Source organism: Peromyscus eremicus, chromosome 8b (genome assembly GCF_949786415.1).
Source record: "Peromyscus eremicus chromosome 8b, PerEre_H2_v1, whole genome shotgun sequence".
In the NCBI taxonomy this organism is placed as follows: Eukaryota; Metazoa; Chordata; class Mammalia; order Rodentia; family Cricetidae; genus Peromyscus; species Peromyscus eremicus.
Genome location: NC_081424.1, coordinates 42715111 through 42736354, shown reverse-complemented (window position 1 = coordinate 42736354; position 21244 = coordinate 42715111). Strand labels below are relative to the sequence as shown.

The 21244-nt window shown below is 39.3% G+C and overlaps 1 protein-coding gene across 1 annotated transcript in view; it reads right to left on the bottom strand.

Moving 5' to 3' along the window:
- Positions 1–21244, bottom strand: part of Utrn (utrophin) — a 507673-nt gene that overhangs the window by 247376 nt on the left and 239053 nt on the right. Inside the window, exons 49-51 of the mRNA XM_059272738.1 lie at positions 18212–18417; positions 15550–15704; positions 3948–4137 (exon numbers count right to left, since the gene is read on the bottom strand). Of these exons, the coding sequence (XP_059128721.1) occupies positions 3948–4137; positions 15550–15704; positions 18212–18417 (551 nt within the window). The remainder of the gene's footprint in view (positions 1–3947; positions 4138–15549; positions 15705–18211; positions 18418–21244) is intronic.

The following is a 21244-nucleotide window of genomic DNA, read 5'->3' as shown; positions in this document are numbered from 1 at the left end:
TCTAGTTACTATCACTTTTGGCATGCACAGCTACCTGAGTATCTTCGCAGGCTCCCTGTTGTTTCTGTCATGAAGTACGGATCCATTTCTAACAACGCCATCAGCTAGATTCCTGTAAGTCAAGACTTTACCAATTCACTCTCTTGTTTAATCCCCTTTATGACCTCTCCCATCACCAGCAGATTGAACACAAAATACATAGCCAGGTGCACAAGGCCCTCCATGTACTGGTCAGCTCTCAATGAGCTTCACTTTCCTTCAAGTCCTCAAGATTAAGTTTTCTCTTGCTAAAAAACCTCTGCTGCGGAGAACATCCAAAACATAAATATAAGAATCCAAAGAATCACTTGTCTTTAACAGAAATGGCACGCTGAAAATCACAGGCCCAGAAAGTCTTCATCTGTTATTATGCTCCCCAGCCCTTCTTTATTAAAATATATCCAGGATCATCTTTAAACTGAACATGGTTTATATATTGTATCTCCATGGAATACCTCTGTGGTTTAACATCTGGTTGGCACAAGACATGAATCAAATATAAACAGTGAACATGTCATCTCAGGATAGATAGATAGATAGATAGATAGATAGATAGATAGATAGATAGATAGATAGATAGATAGATAGATAGATAGATAGATAGATTGTAGATCGTAGATAGATAGATAGATAGATTACAGGATAAAGCCACCCATCCCCTGATCATGTAACACAAATATGCTGAAGTCACCACCACACCTTTCACAGAAATCTCAGGTGGCTCACCACTACCAGTAGCTCAACATCAGCAAATTTACTTCATAATTTCATGTCTTCTCTGGTTTCTTCAAACATCTTTCCATTTCTGAATAACTTTCCACTTGAAATCACTCACACAAATAAGAATAATATACAAGCCCATGGGAAAAGTAAAATTCCTTTATCTCAAAAATGCTCAGTCAAAGGCACTAAGTCTCTAACAAACATGCACCTGTAAGGTGCCAAAAACAAAGTCATGCATTTTTTTTTTAAGTAAAACAGAGGGAGAGCTGAGCATCCAGTATAGGAGCAAAAGTGAAAACCATGTAAATTACCATAAGATGAGACAACCTGAAGTCAAATAAATGCACATTTATCTTCAGATACACAGGTATCTGACTCAGCTGTTAGCAAAGGCCCTCATTCACATGAACCCAAACAGACTATTTTAGCAACATTAAATTATTTTTGAGAAGCAATTACCGTACACGTTATCTTCTCATATTTTAGCCAGCAGCTTCTTGGCTTGTCACCGTTTGCCATAAGACAAGGGCTCTTCAGCTTAGTTATTTTTATTTAAAAGATTCCTAGCATTTCTATTTAAATTTATTTCTCCCATAGCTTGAATATTCATTTAACTATTGAGAGGAGCTGGAGCTATGGTAAGAATATATCCTAAGAGAAACCGTGTGAGAAAACATCACTAGACTCTGCCACAGGTCTGGGTTCTGCTGGGGGTAGTCATTAGTAGGGTTCATTTGCAGCCTTCTTTCCTCACTGTAAGTTGTTGCTTACTGGAGTGCATCATCTAAATAGCATTGAAATTAACACCATTACATAAATTAAATATCTGTGAGCATGTGCAGCTCAAACTTACAGTTGCCGAAATCATAAAGTAGGCAACATAGTCCACCATTTACCCACACTGAACGCTGGCTGTAGACTCCTAAAATCCAGATGAACTCAAAATATTTTAGCAATTCACATTAATGGTCACATTCTGAGAATCCAAAGGGTGAGACAAAAGAGCACATTTAACTTGGATGCTTTCATGGTCACACTCATCACCCAGTGACAAAAGTTGTGTGCAATGAATAAGCAATAAGCAAACAGACGATTTCCTTGCTATTTGCTTTTCCTTTCTTTTTAAACTTTATTTGTGTTGGAGGGGGGGTACCTTTGTGTGCATGTGTCTATGTGGCTGTACTTGGCCATCCGTGAACATGTGAGGTGACAGGTTGACATCAAATGTCTTCCTCAATCACTCTCCATTTTTTGAAACATGACCTCTCACTCAAGCTGGAGTCCATAGTTTGTGGTAGACCTGCCAGCTACTAAGCCCCTGGGATTCCCTGTCTCCACCCTTTTACCCACCGCTTGGGCTAGAGACACACCACAAGACCATCAGACTACCACCACACTAGGCTCTTTACATGCGTAAAGGGATCCAAACTCAGGTCTTCATGCCTCTGTGGCAAACGCATTGCCCACAAAGCCACTCTTCCCAGCCTCTCTGAGTCTTCTTCATCTCACTATGAAACAATGACAATCTTCACACATAAGGGCGAGTTATATATAAGCCCATTCTAAATGGGTTTGCTTTAAAAGAGGTTTTTCAAACTCATTTTGTGTGAGGTTTTTTTTTTCATTTGTATGAGGTGGTGCGGTGTAGCTACAGCACTCATGTTTTAACATGTTGAATGACAATTATTCCTAACTTAGAAAATAGTTTATTCTTTTCTCATATATTACATTCCAACTGCAGTTTCCCCTCCTTCCACTCCTCCCAATGCCCCCCTCCCCCGCCACCTCCCCTTGTCCCCAGATCCACTCCTCTACCATTTCCCTTTAGGAAAGAGCAGGCTTCCCAGGGATATCAACAGAACACAGCATAACAAGTTACAATAAGACTAGGCACATACCCTCATATCAAGGATGGATGAGGCAACCCAGTAGGGAAGGGGAAAGGTTCCAAGAGCAGACAAAAGAGTTAGAGAGAACCCCACATCTACTGTTAGGAGTCCCACAAGAACTCCAATTTTAAGAATTATGGTTTCAAGAAAGTCTCTGGACTTTTAATCCAGACCCACATAGTTGATGACATTTTACAATAGGGTCTTTTAGATGTTTCAAGAGAATAATATCCCCATGAATGGATTCAACTGTAGAAGTCAGAGTCAAGCATAATTGCTCAGGATCTACTCCTGGAACACTGTGTGAACAACAAGAATAGCATCACCCTTAATTAAAGAACTGTGTGGCCAACCAGGGTAGGTAAAAAGAGGCATCAAATGGCAGTAGAATGCATGCTCACTGGCATATCAGGAAACAGTAGCTCACATAATGAATTCACGTGTTTGCAAACGATTCACAGCATGGAGAAGGAAGGAGATGTAGAGCTGGGGCACACAGGAGATGCCCCCACTGAAGCAACTTGTAAATTGAGCTGTAGTTGAGAAGGTTTATCTATGATTGACAAGAAGAGGAAATTCCACATACCCAAAATAAGAGAAGGCAACTCAAGAGCACAGAAGTGCCGGTACTTGGAATTGGAAGAGGAATTTTGGCATGTTTTGTAAAATTTCACACAACTTTGTTTTAAAGAAAAGTTTTAATATTATCACATTTCTTAGAATGAGATTTGAACCTCAGACTATGTATGCAATTACGGTTATAAAGAAAATATATATATATATATATATATATACATATATATATATATATATATATATAAAATGCTTTAGGCTTAAGAGCTTTGACTCTAAATGAGTTACAGAGATGAGAAGTTTCTATAACAAGTATTTATAATAAGTGTATTATAAGTAAAATAAACATATATATTTATAGTAAGTATTAAAATAATAATATAATAATTTATAATAATTCTCCATTTATATGAAGGGGAAATACCCTTATAATTTAGTACTCAATAACACTAATGGTACAAGGGCTTAAAATGACAAAAAACCAAGCAACCTTGAGTACCTGTAAATACACAATCATTACTTGCATAAAAAGGTGGATCTTTACCCTAATATTAAGTATAAAAGTATTCTGTAGATCATATCTAAGAAACCAGTTATTCACAGGACAGCATGTATTCCATAACTGAATGAGTGGACAACCTCCCCTTGGAACAGTAATCAATGTACAGGTGGCCACACAGGGTTCAGGAGGAGACTGCTGCCCATGGCTTCCCACACACTTACCAACATCTGCTGTCTGAGCTGCCTGGCCAGGACGCTGTCCTGAAGAGCATTCTCCCGCTGAGAGGCATCCGCCAGCACATTCACTGTGGTTTCTGCTTCCTGAAGCCACTTGACCAAGTTCTCCAAGTCTTTACGAGAAGTCTGCACTGTCCGCAGTTCGGCCTCCAAGGCACTCTGTCTGTCAGCGATGCTGAAAGAAACAATATGGCAGACACAGTTCTGTGACTTACACGGTGACATCATACATCCTGTGTACCTAAGACAAAATTAACAGCTAGCCTCAGAGGAACTGCCACCCTTTAAGCCATCAAATGTAACTGTGTGATTTCTTCATCTGTTGGTCTAAAATAAACGTTAAGGAAATTTTAAGTGATTTGTGAGATACCAATACAGAAACATAGAAATATTAACAAAACCATAGCCACACCATCAAATAATTGTGCCTGTGTTTTACATATCATATTTGTACATTAACAGATTTATTTGTACATCATAGATGTATGCCAGTATCCATGGGCTACCATAAAAGGGATTTCAATCAAAAGGCAATATCAACACATACTCATATATCACTGAATGAATGGAAAGGAGCAAAATCAAAAAAATTTTAAGATTTACAAACAAATAATGTAAGGGCTAATGTGTGCAGCTCAATGATAAAGCAATTGCCTAATATTTACAAGGCCCTGCGCCCAATCCCCAACACTACAAAGAAAACAAATTTTGGCACTTGCTAATAATCCAAGTAAATACAAGTTGATTTAATAATATTTGATTTAACATCTTTAATACCATAACAATGTTTAGTGATATTAATTTAATATTTAATAATATTTAGAAGACACTGAGCAAATAAGCTTCTATGAATGTTTCATTAGTTTTACATCAAAACTAGAGCACTGGAAGTTATTTCAATTGGAAAAGATACACACCTGTATAGTCAACACTTAACATTATATACCTCAAAGCTTCCTAGTGGGACATAGGCAAATCATTTTTAAAATAGGCACTGGGATGGAAAGATGGATGGATCCATGATTAGGACTGACTAACGTACAATCATGAGGATGGGAGTTTGGGTCCCAGCAAGTAACAAGTCCACAAATGCCTGGACCTCCAGCTCCAAGGGATACAACACAATTCCTATTCTGGCCTCTATGCAGGCAGTCAGACAGATGACAGACAGACACAGACACACACACACATACAAACTAAAATAAATCTTAATTTTAAAAATTGGGTACCAAAAATTTTAGTCCTAATTATTTAGACCCAAGAAAATTGGAACTGCATGTCCACACAAACTCTCATACACCAATGTTTAGAACATTATTATTCAGAATATTGAAACAACACCATGGCTCATCATATGAAAGAAGAACTAATCAATGGAATATTGTATGGTAATAGATGAACAATTACTCAATCGTAGAATCAAAAAAAAAGTCCTAATAAATAGTCTACCATTCATGTAAGACAAAACCATTATGCGAAGAGAAGGAATCCACATACTGAAAGACATGTACTGTGAGTTCCCACTTTTGGGAAACCTCTAAAGCAGATAAACTCAAAGAGAGTGAAAACAAATGACGTCACCCCCTAGGACCACAAACAACCCAAACAGGAACTGGAGAGTAAAATACGGTCCATGCAAGCAATGGAATATGACTCAGATACCGAGACAAACTATGTTCAATGACATGGGCAAGCTCTCACGTGCACTCTGCTAAGCGAAAGAAGCCAGATTTTAAAAAAAACAAACACTCCAGTGAATCCATTCATGTGACACTCTGGGATGACATAATCATACCAGCATTCACTCCCTAAAATTCCTCTAGTCACATTCGTCTAGAAAATGAACCCAAATTACCTTACTTGTAATTTTCCTGAGAAAAGAAATTATAATTTATGAACAATTTCTTTTCCCAACTTTATCCTCTACTTTTCTCTCATATTCTCTTTACGTCCATGGAACATGTTTCAGTTCCTTCTAGAATATTACTGATGTTATGACCATGTAAAAATTTTATATCCACATTACAGTGTGCTTCCCACCATCTCCATTAACAAAATCACACACCTGTCTTTTAAAGTTTAGAGCCTGTGTCTTCTAGACTATTCCTTCTTAGTTACATTCCCTCACTCCAGGCTTATAAAAGGTCAGTGAGCCACTTTATATAAAAAATAACCATGTGTGTTCTAGAAAGGTCCTTAGATTCTGATCTAGTCTCACACTACACTTTTACAATATATAGAGATTTCTTATCTGCCCACTTACTCTACAAACTATAGGCAGAAAGAGTTTTCCATAGTTCCACATTCCTCAGAGTCCTTACTGCAGAATTATGACATTTATAAGCTGCCAATCTAGCCATAATATACCTTTGAGATTTGTTCGTAAACACCATTTTCCCTGAAGACTGTGGGTTATAGACTACATAAGACTGTACATGTCATGAAGGAGGAAAATTCTACAACCAAAGAAATAAGACTCCCAACACCTGGAAATAAAACACCCAACATGGGTGCTCTTTGATGATGAGAAAGAAGATCCAGAGAGAGAGAGTGCATGGCTATATACATACACTTAACCAGGCAAGCTAATAAATTACCTTTAATACCCCTCCTAGGCTACCCTTAGAAGAAAAGGGCCTAATTTTGCTTCCTCCTCTGTCTTTTTTACCAGGGATGTGGCTTAGGGTGAATCATTTAAAACCTTTGATTTATTTGTGCCATCCTTAACATGAAAAGCTCAGGCTAGAGGAGTGAGAGAACCATTGCAGACACTCCAGGAGTCCTTTCCAGCCTGTGCCCCCCATTGCTATGACAGGGGTTCCTCCATTGTCGTCCCGTGCTAGCTACAAATTCCACTTCATTAGAGAGTCTCTGTACAGGAAATGTCACTGGTGGATCCATGAGCAAAGTGCAGACGGCAAAGAGGCTGGGGGGCACCGAGCCTCTGGCTCCCAGGGCACATATGTGTGTGTGCACAGATGCACATGTGTGTGCAGAAGCTCAAGGACAAACTCTGATGCCATTCCTGAAACACAATCTTTTTTTTTTTTTTTTTTACACAGTCTCTCACAGGCCGAGGACTTCCCATGTAGGCTACACGGGCTGGCAACTGAGCCCCAGGGATCCGTCTATCTCTGCCTCCCGGCCCTGGGATTACAGGTACACACTAGCATGTCTGGCTATTTTTACTTTTTTTTCAAACATAGGTTCTGGGCCATCAAGCTCAGGTCTTCATCCCAACTCTTACCTGAGTCTCAAATAAGCCCAGAAAGAGGTAGAAGACATCCTGAGAAACAGATGAGTGTGTAGAGAGGAAGGAGTAGACTATGACTGGAATACAGGTTTTAACTTTAGGAAATTTCTGTTTAGAAGACAAAGGCAGGGACTTTTTTTTAAATCTAAATCTTTAAACCTATAAAACCAAAAAAAAAAAAAGAATAGGCTGAAAACATATAAGATATAACATTTGAAGTCTACAAAGAGGGACTTTAGCTAAAATATTTTTATGCTTCAAACAAGAGAAATAACTGGCTATAGGACACAAAGAAAATAGAAATAGCTTCACCTAGAAGCTGTAAGGACATCTATGGGTGACAGATTTGTGATCATTTATATTAAAGGGAACTAAGATTTTCTAAAATATGAACTCTTAGCTTTCACATGATATCCGTAATAAAAGTCACCATGCTAGTCTATAAAATAAGCCGATAGCCATTTTGTAACATAAAATATGGCCACCCACATAGCAGGCTTTTGAAAATGTCATTTTAAAGATGTTAGGCAATATTTGGTATTTTAAGCTGTAAAATGTAATATACTGTTCAATGAAGGGTGTGTATTGCTTATAATTGGCCAAAAAGAATGGTCTTACAAATACAGGTCTTTTTTACAAAATGCAGAAGTAGTTTTTAGGAAAGCCACAGTTGTACGTGGCTAATTTTGATGTTTTAAAAAGTGACCTCTACAGTGGTATATGATTTCAATGTATTTATCTCTTTCTGAGTAGAAAGTGGAGGCACTAGTCTGAATGGCAGGTAGAAAACTTAGAGTGATTGCTTCAGATTTTATTCCCTTGAAAACAAAATTAACATTTCCCTGAAATACATACTAACACACACCGTGCGGGGAAAGCACTCAAGTGAACAGTGAGCATTGCTGAAATACCCCGTGCTCTTCTGGTGACCAGTCTTTGCTATATAGAGACTGGGTCTGTACCAAGACATTTAAAATATCACTGCATGGGATTTGAAGAGACTGTTTGCTAAGACGCTAATACTAGACCACTTAAAAGGCTGAAGAGCCCCTGTCTCCAACTCATGATGCATAGTTATATATGACACACCAGAGCAGCGACCTCCCCTGGGACTGCTACTGCCACCAACACCAAAAGAGACCACCTAGACATTTCCATGAGAGGCTGTGTCTCTCCACATCTTCTTTATTTACTTTCTTGTTAATTTAAACTAGATCACCTCTCATATTTGTCTTCATTAATCAACCAATATTATACTTCCAAATCTTTCCCAACATGCCCCAGTCTACCTCCCAAAGGCACCTTCCATCAAACCCTGGAGCTCATACTGCACAATCAACCAGCTCCCCTGTACCCCAGTCTCCTCAGGTCAAGCCCTCATCTGGCCTTCACCTTCACTGAATCCTTGATCCCAAAATTACCATGCCTTCAATTCCTCCCTATTCCTGTCCAGTCTGGCTGTTCCTCCTCACAGCACACTTCTCTAAAATTGTTTCTACAAATTGTTTGTCCTTTCTCGCCTCCATAGTGTTTTTTCTCCCCAAAACCCACGGTGTCTCCCAGTTCAGTGGTCAATATCTGTTAAAATATTCAATCTTTTATTATTCCCACTATATCAAGCCACATAGGTAACCCACCAAAGCGGTATCCAAAGCACAGGTGGAGCTTACAGTTATCCGCGGCTGGATTCCCAACAGCCAACAATGTCCCCATTTCTAAACTAGACCTAGTAGTCACTTCCTTTCTGCTCTTCCCAATTATTCTTTCACCCCAAGGAACTATTCTCAAAGTGAGACCTACAGAGATTAAATTTTCATCAATGCAAACAGTGTCAGCCCCATATTCATCACTCCCATAGCTTCCTGTTACACTCATGTCATTGAAACGCCTGTGCTTTACAAAGTGCATATCTGGCCTCTGCCCCCTCTCCCCTCACATCCCAGGCCCAATGACTTTTACAATTGCTGTTTATTCTGGAACTTTCTTCAGCTTTCCTTGACCTCCAGAAGTAGCTTAAGTACCGCCTGTGATGTTCGCTTTCTTACGTTTTCCAACTCTTCCTAAGTCCCTTTCTAACACTGTACTGCTGACTTATTTTACAACTCCCAAACAACCTCCTAGAATTATGGATTTTTTTTCCCCTCAATTTCTCCCATACTCTATGGTTTCCCTTATAGAATGTAAGCTTTCTGGACGCAGGTACAAGTATAGTTAAGGTTGATTCTTCAGGACTCTCATAGAGCCTGGCCGGCTAGAGGCTAATAAACAGTTCTTTAATGAAATGATTAATTCACTAAAAGAATAAAAAACAAATGAAGGAAAAGACAAAGACTGCCCATTAGCCCTCTAATGTATTTGATACAGAACTGAGAAAAATGTCTGCCTATAGGAGCCTGATACAAACTGAACATAGAGGCAGTCCCGGCATGTACCACAAACAGTGCTCATGAAGGCTTTGTTTTTTCAAGGGCAGAAAAACAATACACAGAATATTAAATAACAGAACAGAAAAACATAGAAGAGAGTAATTTTTATACTGCCAATGCTAGTGACAGAAACAAAAGAAACAGACTGAAATCTAAAGGTGGCTACAAGGGAAAGAAGTTACCTTCCAAGAGGATAAAACAAGTTGACTGACCCAAATCTCTGAATCTCATACTGGTAAACAACCGAGAAGGAAAAAACTGCCTGCACCTAAGAGTGACTGACAGCTGCTCGTTTTAAGAGCTCGGTGGTCGAGCCTGGCCAAAGTCAGGCGTAAGTGGTGACCCCAATACGATATCGTTCATTGACCGCTCTTAAAAGGTATTGACCAAACTGAAGAATGATCCAGACTTAGAAGAACGCATCCTTTTTACTTAATTTACAGAGACGATAAGCAAGCACTAACTGAGAAAGGGAAATGAAATCAAAGCTTTGAGGTATGCAGCAAAACACACTGGAAAAGCGATCATGGTCCAGAATCTAACAGAATCTAACAAATTCAATCTTTTTTATTTCTGAGTCTCATATGTTCCAAGCTGCCTCAAACTCCCTGTGTAAAGGAGGATTTCTTTGAACTCTTGATCTCCCTGCCCCTATCTCTTGAGTGCTAAGACTACATACAGGCAATGGTTGTCATAGCCAATTTATGCAGCACTTGGGAATCAAACCCAGGTCTTTATACACTAGACAAGCCCTCTACCAACTGAGCTATATCCCCAGCCCACGGACTCAGTCTTCAGAGTTCACAAAACTTCTATCAGTCCTTGTTAAACTACATCCAGTCCACGAGTATTAATGAAAAAGGCAGTGTCATCTGAAAAGAAGAATAAAGCTATTCTGGTTCATCAACTTGAACTCTATGCACGGCTCCCCGTCAAATAGCAGTCTTCAAAGTTTTCCACTCTTTTCTTCCCTGGATTGTTGGATTTGTGCTTTAGCACAAAGCACTTGAATACAACATAAATTAAGCAAGTATGATGATTTCACTAACCAAGATAATTGGATTTTTAGAGAAGTTTCATCGACTAATAAAGACTGAGTGTACCGCTAATGCATCCATTAAAGCAGATAATCCAACACTTTATCATGAGGATCAGCAGAAACCGTTCAGAATGACAAACAAGCAGCTACAGACTCCACTTTCTGCACATCAGCCATACAAAGCTCTGCAAAGTGTGACCGCCTACGAGGAAGACACAGCAGCATGACGATAATCTAGGCGACCTTTTCTGGAGCCGAGACCAGGCACCCAGAACATTTAGATGTGACTTCTGATCTCACAGCAGTCCTACACATCAGACATGTTCTCCGATTTAGAACCAGGGTAAGGGAAACTCAGTGAGATGACCTAACTTGCTCAGGAGTCACACAGATGGCAGATGCATATGGTGGGCTTTAACCAAGGACTGTCAGATACCTCACACCGGGCCCTCTGCTCTCCCTGTACCATCCTGGAAATGCCTTAAAATAGGCAGAGGAGAACAGGACCTTGTAGAGTAAGGACAAGGAGAAATTCCACAGTTAGTGACTCTTGAGAAACCATAGCATAAGCCACAGTACTGATTTCCTTTATAATCCTTCAGTACAGATAACTCTATTTATATACATATACATGCATATACACCTCCATACCATTATACATATGTATGTTTATGCATATATGTGTGTGTATATATAAGCACACATACACATAAAATGTTATATTATCCATGCAGAGCCTAAATATAGAGCTAAATAACCATTCAGACCCAAATCAGGCATCCACACTCCAGAATTTGCTATAAATTGACTATTTCTAAACCACCTGAAATGCTCTGAAATCTAATGTGTGTGTGTGTGTGTGTGTGTGTGTGTGTGTGTGTGTGTGTGTGTATAACATATGTGTGTATATATAATACATATTACTAACATGATGCCACAGTGGAAAATTCTGTTTCATTTTTTAAAACTACTTAACATGTTATATAAAAAAACTTAACATGTTATAAAAACCTAAAAAAACCTTTAGGTTACGTGTATGTGGTACATATGAAGTTTTATTAGTTAATTAATTACAGTGCTGGAATGGCACAAGGCCTTGTACATGCTACACTCCCCAACTTACAAGGAACATTTACAGCACAATACATTCCATGTCACATCATTGGAGCGCCATCTCCTACGTCAGTCACTACATGTCTCCAAGTTCCAACCACTTCTAGTCCCAAGCATAATAAGGGATACTTAACTTTGTGCAAACACATTTCAACTGTCTAAATTTGCAAGAAATAGTTAACTGGTATTAAAGAGGAAAGCAAAAAAAAAAAACCTAAGAATTTTTATACATTGGAAAATGACTGTATCTATATTACAGATTATCTTCAGGGAGGTTAGGGGAAACAATAAAACATACTAATATTTGTGCTCCTAGGAGGAAGCCATCCACATTGAGCTACATAACGACTATAATAAATGCCCTCACATCAAAGGACAGCTTTCTGTTATCAGAGTTGTTTGGGATTTTCGACATTGTAGCATTGTAGATAAAGGAACGAGGACTTTCAACTGTGAATGGTCGATTTCAATTCATACCAAACGTCGCCACTGAAAGCTGATATTAAATTTCACACATTACAGCCACTAACATTATTGCATATGCAAGTGTAACACCCCCTCACCTCTACAGAATTCCGCTGACAATGATGTATATTCAGAATACAGCTGCGAAGTGAGAGGAAGTGATGATAAAGGCCTGTCGGGGGGCCATCAGCGTGGCACAGTCACGGGCTAGAGGTTGCTATATTATTCACAGACGCTCCCATATCTTTAATCTGATCTGCTCTCTATACACAGTGCAGATAAGAACCAGGAAACAGACTCACAGGCAGATCTGAGGAGCAAGTGCGCAGAGCGAGCATTCACCAGCAATACCTGACATTCTGATGACAAAGAAGAAAAATTAAACTCTTGCTAAAGAAAACAAGAGCCTGGCTGTGTGGGCAAAAGGACCCAAATTCTAATCCTGCCTATGCTTGGTGAGCTGTGTGGCTTTGAGGAATTGTTTACCTTCTCTGTGCTTCCATTTGCTACCAATGCATGCTGATGAAGACGCTTCAGGTCTCTTAAGACTGCTGGGAGAATTGCGGGAAAGCAGTGTAAAGTGCTTACTGCAGAGAAGGTCAACGAGAAGCCACTCTGATCCACACACACTAAAACCACAGCAGACACTCACCAGAGAGAGGCGGCAGCTTGTTCAGATTCCCACCCATGCTTCAGAACTCAGAGCGCGGGTAGGATCGCCAGCTTTCAGTCTTACCGAAGTAGCATGTGTCTGTTCTATGTGACTTTGAACATGGCATTTAACTTCACGGAACTTGGGGAGTGTGAGGTTAGCCCACGGGTTCTCAAAGGAGGTGTTAAGTGGATCTACGCCCAGAGTGGGGGTAGAAAAAAGTACTCCTTTCTCTGCCTTACTCTAAAGCTTAAGTGCATGGGATACAAGGAGACACACTCCACGACTAATGATCGAAGCTGATGAGCGAAGATTGAAAGTTCGATCCTAGTCTGAGCTACATTGCAAGTTCAGCTGTCAGGAAGACTCTGCCCCCAAAATAATTCATTAACTAATTAATTAAAATTTCAAAGTGGGGAAGGGGAGTTCCAAAAGCTTCTAGTGGGAGATAATTTTAAAATACTGGACTAAAGTGGGTGTGAAACTTCTCAATCTGTCTTTATAACAACAAAGTCAAGAACACAAAAGAAGGTTAATATAATCTCACACCTTGCTTAAGAAAGTCAGGAATGATTGTTTATGTATTCCTGAGAGATGTCTATTTAGGACAGTTAAAGATGTGAAACACACTTAATTTCAATATAGAAGCTCTAGCTGTCACTCCTGAAGAATCCTGTGAGCTACAGGTTAGTTGTATTTTCCGAACTGTATAAATAACAATGTTATCTAAATTGTGTCTAAATATTAATATGACTTATTTTTAAAATAATATAGACAGAGACTAAAGTAAAGCAAGTCCTTGTAACTACAACAAACCGGGACTCTGTAGCCATCTCCACTTTGATAAATGAAAGATCACCTTGGAACATAATTCATTTTTAATTGCCTCCTCCATCTAATTTAACTGCAGCTAGGGGCTGTCTTAAGATATTTACAAAGTAAAGGCAAGAAAAGCCTTAAACAAAGCAGACAGCACATTTCAAAGTGAGTGGTCGAAATTTTTTTTGGCAGGGGGCGGGATTGTTTATAATAAAAACAAAGATGGTTCTTACTCATGAGATTTCTGGTAATGGATAAAACAGCTTTAAGGATTACCATACTCACTGTTGTTTTTAATTCACCTTCCTCTCTGTCTTAGTTATGAGATCTATCCAATCAATGTGTCATGATGCTAAAAATACCAAGATTGTAGCCATTCAGCTTTAACTTTCGGCAAAGTTGTGTTTGTTGAGGTATTTATCTGGAACCTGAGTAAATCTCTAACACATATACAATCTCACGCTCTCCCCTCAGAATCTTCTTTCTTCACAGAGTTTACAGAACCACTTTAAAGAATCTAACTAAAAATGACATCTAGAAGTCCAACAAGGTGGCTTAATGCTTTCCACCAAGCCTAACAACCTGAATTCAATCTCCAGAACACACGCAGTAGAAAAAGAGAACCTACTCCTCCATGTTGTGCTCAGACCTCTATACCAATGCAGTAGCACCCATGGGTACACATGTATACCACATACACACATAGTCAGACAGACAGACAGACACACACACACACACACATGCATGCGCGCGCACACACACACACACACACACACACACACACACACACATACACACACACTAAAACAAATCTAGAGACAAAAATTCTTCCATGTTAAGCTACCATTAAATTATTGGAACTATTATGTCAGAAAGTACTCTGATATCAACTTTATGCACTGTAAAATAAACATGGTTTGATATCAAAATAATTTTCAGGAAATCGCAAGAGCATAGGAAAGATGTTTGGGAAGCCATAATTTCACTTCTATACAGGCACTGCCAGTAAGATGTATAAAATAAATACTTTGCCAGGCGGTGGTGGCGCACGCCTTTTATCCCAGCACTCGGGAGGCAGAGCCAGGAAGATTTCTGTGAGTTAGAGGCCAGCCTGGTCTGCAGAATGAGTTCCAGGACAGACTCCAAAGCTGTATAAAGAAACCTTGTCTCAAAAAAAAAAAAAACAAAATAAATAAATAAATACTTTCTAACTGATGATGAACATAAACATACAATCTGATAAAAATGCTAACTACTGCTTACGGTTTCTCAAATCCTACAAGATGAACCTTTCTTATAAACACATGTGTGATTTCAGGTTGTTCTAGACATACTGACTAGATGACAATGATGGCAAAAAAAGATAATAAATTAACCAAAACTCTGCACATAGATGATTTCAGAGGTCACGTGGTAAATCCATAGAGTCTGCTCCTCATCTGAAGACATTCCAGCCAAATATCACACATTACTATAGTAATAATTAACACTAATATTACCCTAAAGTAGTTACAACTACCTATGTTCCATACCAGAGAACTACAACATGTATTCTAAATAACACAAAATGGCACAAGAAAACATTTTTAAAAATTACTAGCAAGGTTGAAAGAAAAATGCATTGTACAATTTCAAGAACATATACAAATACACACTCTGCGCAAAGTATAATAATGTGTACTTTGTTCATCATAATTTAAAAGTAGAAAAAAATAATAAAATACACTTCTAGGATTAGCATGTTTAGCCTACAAGAAAGCCAAGGAAATCGGATTCTCAAGTAGGCAATGCACGTGTTCCTGCCAAGGCTTTCAATTTACCTTTGTTTGAGATTGATCCATGATGTTTTCAAGTACTCGGTGGTTTCTTTCACATTCCTGGTGTCATCGCTACCGTATTCTTCCAGAAGTTTCTGCAGGACATTTTCAAATGCCATGATGACACCATCGCCAGAACCCACTTCTTGAAGCAACAACTAGGGCATAAGTTGAGGCATAGCTGTTACAAATGGTCACTCAGTAACTAGTACTACCCAACCCTGGCATTCCTGGGAAGTTTGAGCACATTTTGGACACAGAACTCACAAGAAGAAAGAAAATACAAGGACAAATTCTCAAGTTTAAGCCAAAATAATTGAATCAAAGTAATTCTAGAAGTAGGGGGAAAAAGGAAAAAGGAAAGAAAAGAAAAGCCTGTCTGCGGAGGGGCTAGAGAGATGGCCCGGCACGCACTGTTCTTGAAGAAGACTTAAGTTTAGTTTCTTGTACCCACACTGGGTCAGCTCAAAAATGCCTGGAACTCCAGCTTCAGGAGATAGACACTCTCTTCTGACCTCCACAGCTACCTGCACTGATGCACACATGCCCACCCCCCACCCCCCAACATACATATATACATACTTAAAAATAATTAAAATAAATCCTTAAAAGAGAAAGTGCCTGAGAAATCAGGTGCACAGTGGGTGATAAAAGATGACCCATCTGAGGTACCTGACTTCCTCAAGCCCTTTGACCTCTTCATTCCTCTTGCTGTATATCTGAGTCTCACAAGATATGAATCATATTTGAAAAAACTAAGTTACTCTATATGTGTTTGGAGACATGTCAAAGACTACCATGGTGGAAATCCTCTGCTTCTTACCCCTGGATCACTTTGTCCCTTATCCCTGGATCACTCTGCTCCTTACCCATGGCTCACTCTGTTCCTTACCCCTGAATCACTCTGAGTGTTTGCAAATATAACAGTTCAAATGGATCAAGATTTGTTAGGCATTTGTCTAAATGTCCTCACAAACACTCAGTGTACCATGGACAGCAGCCCCTTCCCAGTTTCCCAACACTAGAAGAGTCTGTCAATCAATCAAGATAGTTCCATGAAATCCAAATGACAGTTGAATGTGTCACTAATACTTTTTGTAGACATTGTGAAAATAAAAATCCACCTTAAGGTTTCAGAAGAAACCTATACACACTGTTCATTTGAGTAGCAGAGAATCAGTGCACAGTACTTGTGAAAGACTGCTCCCAAACCCTTCCCCTCCATGGATACCATATCTACACATGTCCCTTAGATTAAACGGAGTAGTGTTTGCACAACAAGCTGTGAACATCCTTCAGTACACTGCAAATCTCCTGTAAGTTACTTGTATTGTTTAAAACAGTGGCTCTCGGCTGGGTGGTGCGCATGCCTTTAATCCCTGCACTCGGGAGGCAGAGTCAGGCAGATCTCTGTGAGTTTGAGGCCAGCCTAGTCTACAGAGTGAGATCCAGAACAGGCACCAAAGCTACACAGAGAAACCCTGTCTCGGGGGAAAAAAAAAACAAAAAACAGTGGCTCTCAACCTGTGGTTTATGACCCCTTTATGGGTCTAATGACCCTTTCACAGGGGTCACATATCGGATATTTACATTACTATTCATAACAGCAGCAAAATTACATCTATGAAGTAGCAACAAAAATAATTTTATGGTTAGGGGTCACTTGTAGTAAACTGTAGTAAAGGGTCACAGCATTAGGGAGGTTGAGAACTACTAGCTTAAAACAACATCAATGCTTCATAATTAGCTGTCATATTGTTGTGCTCAAAGAATAATGGCCAACTAACAAAAAATATCTATGTGTGTTCAGTTTAAAAGCTGTGGACATGGATACTGAAGATGTGAAGGCCAACTGCATTCTGGGTATGAGGATGGGCACACTGGTGACCATTTTTTAATTACATGCCTCTAGTCATATGTACAAAAGCTTTGCTATTACTTTGAGGCAATCAACAAGAACCATAAACACAAAAAACAATTCAGAAACTAATGGAGTTGGCCAGTTGGATTTTAAATTATACCCATGAAAAGTGCTCAGGTGTGGAGATTTGAAGCATTATTTGCAGGTTTTCGATTTGCTTCCCACATTTTCTAGATTACTATATTCTTCCTAAATACACATTTTCATTTCCAGGCTATCTGAAGGGAAAATACAATGTTATACCAAAGTGTAACCACACGTCCAACTCAAGAAACTTTCTATGCTTGTAGTAGGAATTTTTAAATAACACGCTTTAAACCATAATTTTTCAATATTCTCAACACTATAATGAAGTTGATCACTAGCTGTTGCTACCAATAGAACATAGACATTAGAGAAATTACACTTACTTATGGCCTGACTTACACACTACAGAAGTATTCAAATGAAAGTCTTGGGAAATTTTGTAAGTAAAAGCAATCTCCAGAGTAAGCCAAAGAAGTCAATGAATGAGGTTTCCTTTGTAGATGCTAACTGTGGCTCCATTTGTACAAATGCGTGTTTCTGTTCGCTGTGTCTTTAGACATCTTCCCAAAATAACAAAACCTTTGCGATTCGATCCCTATACGTTTCAACATGTATGTCTATGAATGTGGGAAAACATGAGAGGCCCTACATAGTCAACAATACAAAAGAAGTAAACCCAACAAATGAGACCACCAAAGACTATCCAGTGAGTCTTACTTGATTATCAGACACTTGTTTGCTAAGGGGGTCACGTCGGGCCTGCTGAAGCATGTAGAAGCGAGCCTCGTATTTTCTCATGAGCTCTTCGGTCTCCTCCCTGTGGTCGTCCCACCGCAGACTGTCCACCACCATGTCCTCCAGCTGCTGCCTCCTCAGCTCCACCCCGTGCTGTGTGCTCTCCCACTGGGTCTTCACCTTTTCCACTGGGGAGCAGGATAAAAAGAAACCCTCAAAAGCGGCTCTCAGGGGGAGGAAAATAAATACCTGTTCCTAAATTTATCATGAATAGGTCCAGAAACAGAAAGAGGGCAACATGAGAAACACATCTTAAAGAGGCTCTAATGTGTGTCTGCCACAATTTTATCTATACATAGTGTAATGTATTACTATATATCATATGGTTAGTAATACTACTTAACTGTATACATAGGGGAGATGGCTCAGCAGGTGCGTGCAATGTGTAATAATAGATATTATATATTGCACTATGTTATATAAATATAGATATATATAGAGAGAGAAAAATGGCTTTGTAACCCATGTTGGCTCCAACTTGAGAGTCTACTGACTCAGTTTCCTGAGTGCTGAGATTATCAGCACAAGCCACCATGCCCAGCTCACCACTGTTCTTTCCTTCTGTGCTGGGCTCAAAGCCAGGAGTTTCACACACTATGTAACCACCTTACCACTGAGCTATACCCACAGCTCTTCTAAATTGCTTTATCTATGTAAGTCAGAGCCTTCCTGTGTTTTCCAATCTAGCCTTGAACTTGTAACTCCCCTGCCTCAGTATCTCAAGTAGCTTGGTTTACATATAAGCCTGTGACACCTCATCCAGACATATTTCTAAAACTGCTCCTGGAGGGGGAGGGGCTTGAATATCATTAATATTCAATGTGCTAATCATCTAATAACAAAAAATATCTACTGAACTGATAAAAATTAAAGACAATTCCCTAGTTTATGTAGTCACAGAAGCTGATCTGACAAGGACAAAACCTAACAGTGTTCTATGATAAAACTTGAACACAGCCACAGTCTCCATCTGCCTTCCATGGAGAGTCTCTCAGGCAGAGAGCACTTTTTATATTTGCTCTACTCTGGCGAGAGGCCTTTCTGATGGGCAACATTTTTATATTTTCAAGTTCAACAGAAATACTGAGAATGAAGTCATTGCAAGTCCTGCACACCTCTGAGTTCGCAGCCACACAATTTCATGCTGGCTTTTTACCTTCCTTCCCCCTCTACTGTTTCCTCTTCCTCTCCCTCTTGCTTTCTCTGTATCCATCTCTATGTCTTTTTTCCTTACCTTCTCTCCTTTCCCTCTCCAACACTCTCTCCTCTCCTTTCTTTTTTTTTATTTTTAAATCAGGGACCTACAAAAGGAAAGATCTATGGAAATTTAAACTTTTGGCTCATTACTACAGGGAAAGTTCACAATGGTGGGCTGAAATATCAATAAATGATAGTTCTACATATCAGCCCACAGACGGCAAACACCAGGCTTGGCGATGATGCTCTGGATGCCAGACAACCTTAAGGGCCAAGAAGATCAAGCCCGAGGAGAACTTAACTACAGGACGAGACTCCAGCCGGGGAGCTGGAGTGACGGCTCAGTAAATGCTGCTCCTGCAAAAGACCCAGGTTCGGGTCCCCAAACCCACATCGAGGCTCACAACCATCTCTTACTCCTTTCGGGAGGTCTAGTGCCCTACTCTGTCCTCCATGGGAACCAGCACACACTCGGCGCACGTATTTACACACTACACATACTTACATGTATGCAAAATACTCATCTACATAAAATTTAAAAGAAAAATAAAAGATTGTAGTTTAGTTACTGTAGAACATTCTGGCAAAATTCTTAAAATAATATTATGTGGTTAATGTAAATCATAAAGCTATCGACTTACAGTTGTTCAGAAGGCTGGAAGGCTTTCATGTCATAAACTCTATTAAACTGTTCAATGAGTTATGATTTTTAAAAATTACCCAATGAAAGTCTATGTTGTATGTTGTTTTAACAATGTAAAGAAATTCCTCAAAGTTTTAACTCAAGGAAAGGGGAGACAAAACTATGATGATACTCTAGTTCTCAGCTAAATACTCACATAAAGTCTTTATTGCCAATTCTGTTACTGATATAGCTTGTTCATTTGGACAAATACAAGTTAAAGTATCAAGTGCCAGCAAGTATCATTGGTTTCCCATGAAAAATAAATTATCTTATTCATTGTAAATGATGAAAAGACGTCACTACTAGTGGCACACAAGCTGATAAGGGCTCTCTATGTAAATAAGCAATGATAAAGACTAATTAGTTGAGACTAATTAGGGGAAGGAGAGAAAAAGAGAGAGAGGGGATAAGAGGAGAAGAAGGAGGAGACAGAGACCAGAGACAGAAATAAGTGGAGGAGGGAAGATGTTCAGAAGATGGAAAACTTTGCTGTAAATAACAATAATAATAATAATAATAATAATAATAATAATAATAATAATAATTAGAGTTGGGTTATAGCTCAGCCAAGAGAGTGCTTTCCTAGCATGCAGAAATTCCTAGGCTCACCAGCCACACTGTGTAAACCTGACAGAATGATGTCAGCAGTCCAGGTGCTCAAGAAGTCGAGGCAGGATACTGATAAATTCAAGGCAAGTTGGAGGCCAAAATGTGACTTTAAAAAAATCTATTAAAATAAGTCCTGATGGTGATGAGAACGTAAAATGGAATGCTGCTGGAAATGATTTGGTGCCGGGAACAGAGATTTCTCACTAAGGAAGGGAAAAAGATTACTCCAGAGTCCCCCATTGTACAAGATCCATAATCAGTCAATTATCAAGAAGATTGAAGCAAAGTGTCTCTGAGTAGAAAGAAGCCAGTGCCACCACGTGTGGAAAGTTCCCAGCTAATCATTTCCTTCATTGCTCTGTTTATTTTGAAAGCAAAAAGCATCTATTACGCCCATAGCTGACTTCCCTCCTTCAGGAAAAATTCACAGTCTGTGCATGGGAGAGAAAAATAAAGGAGCTAAG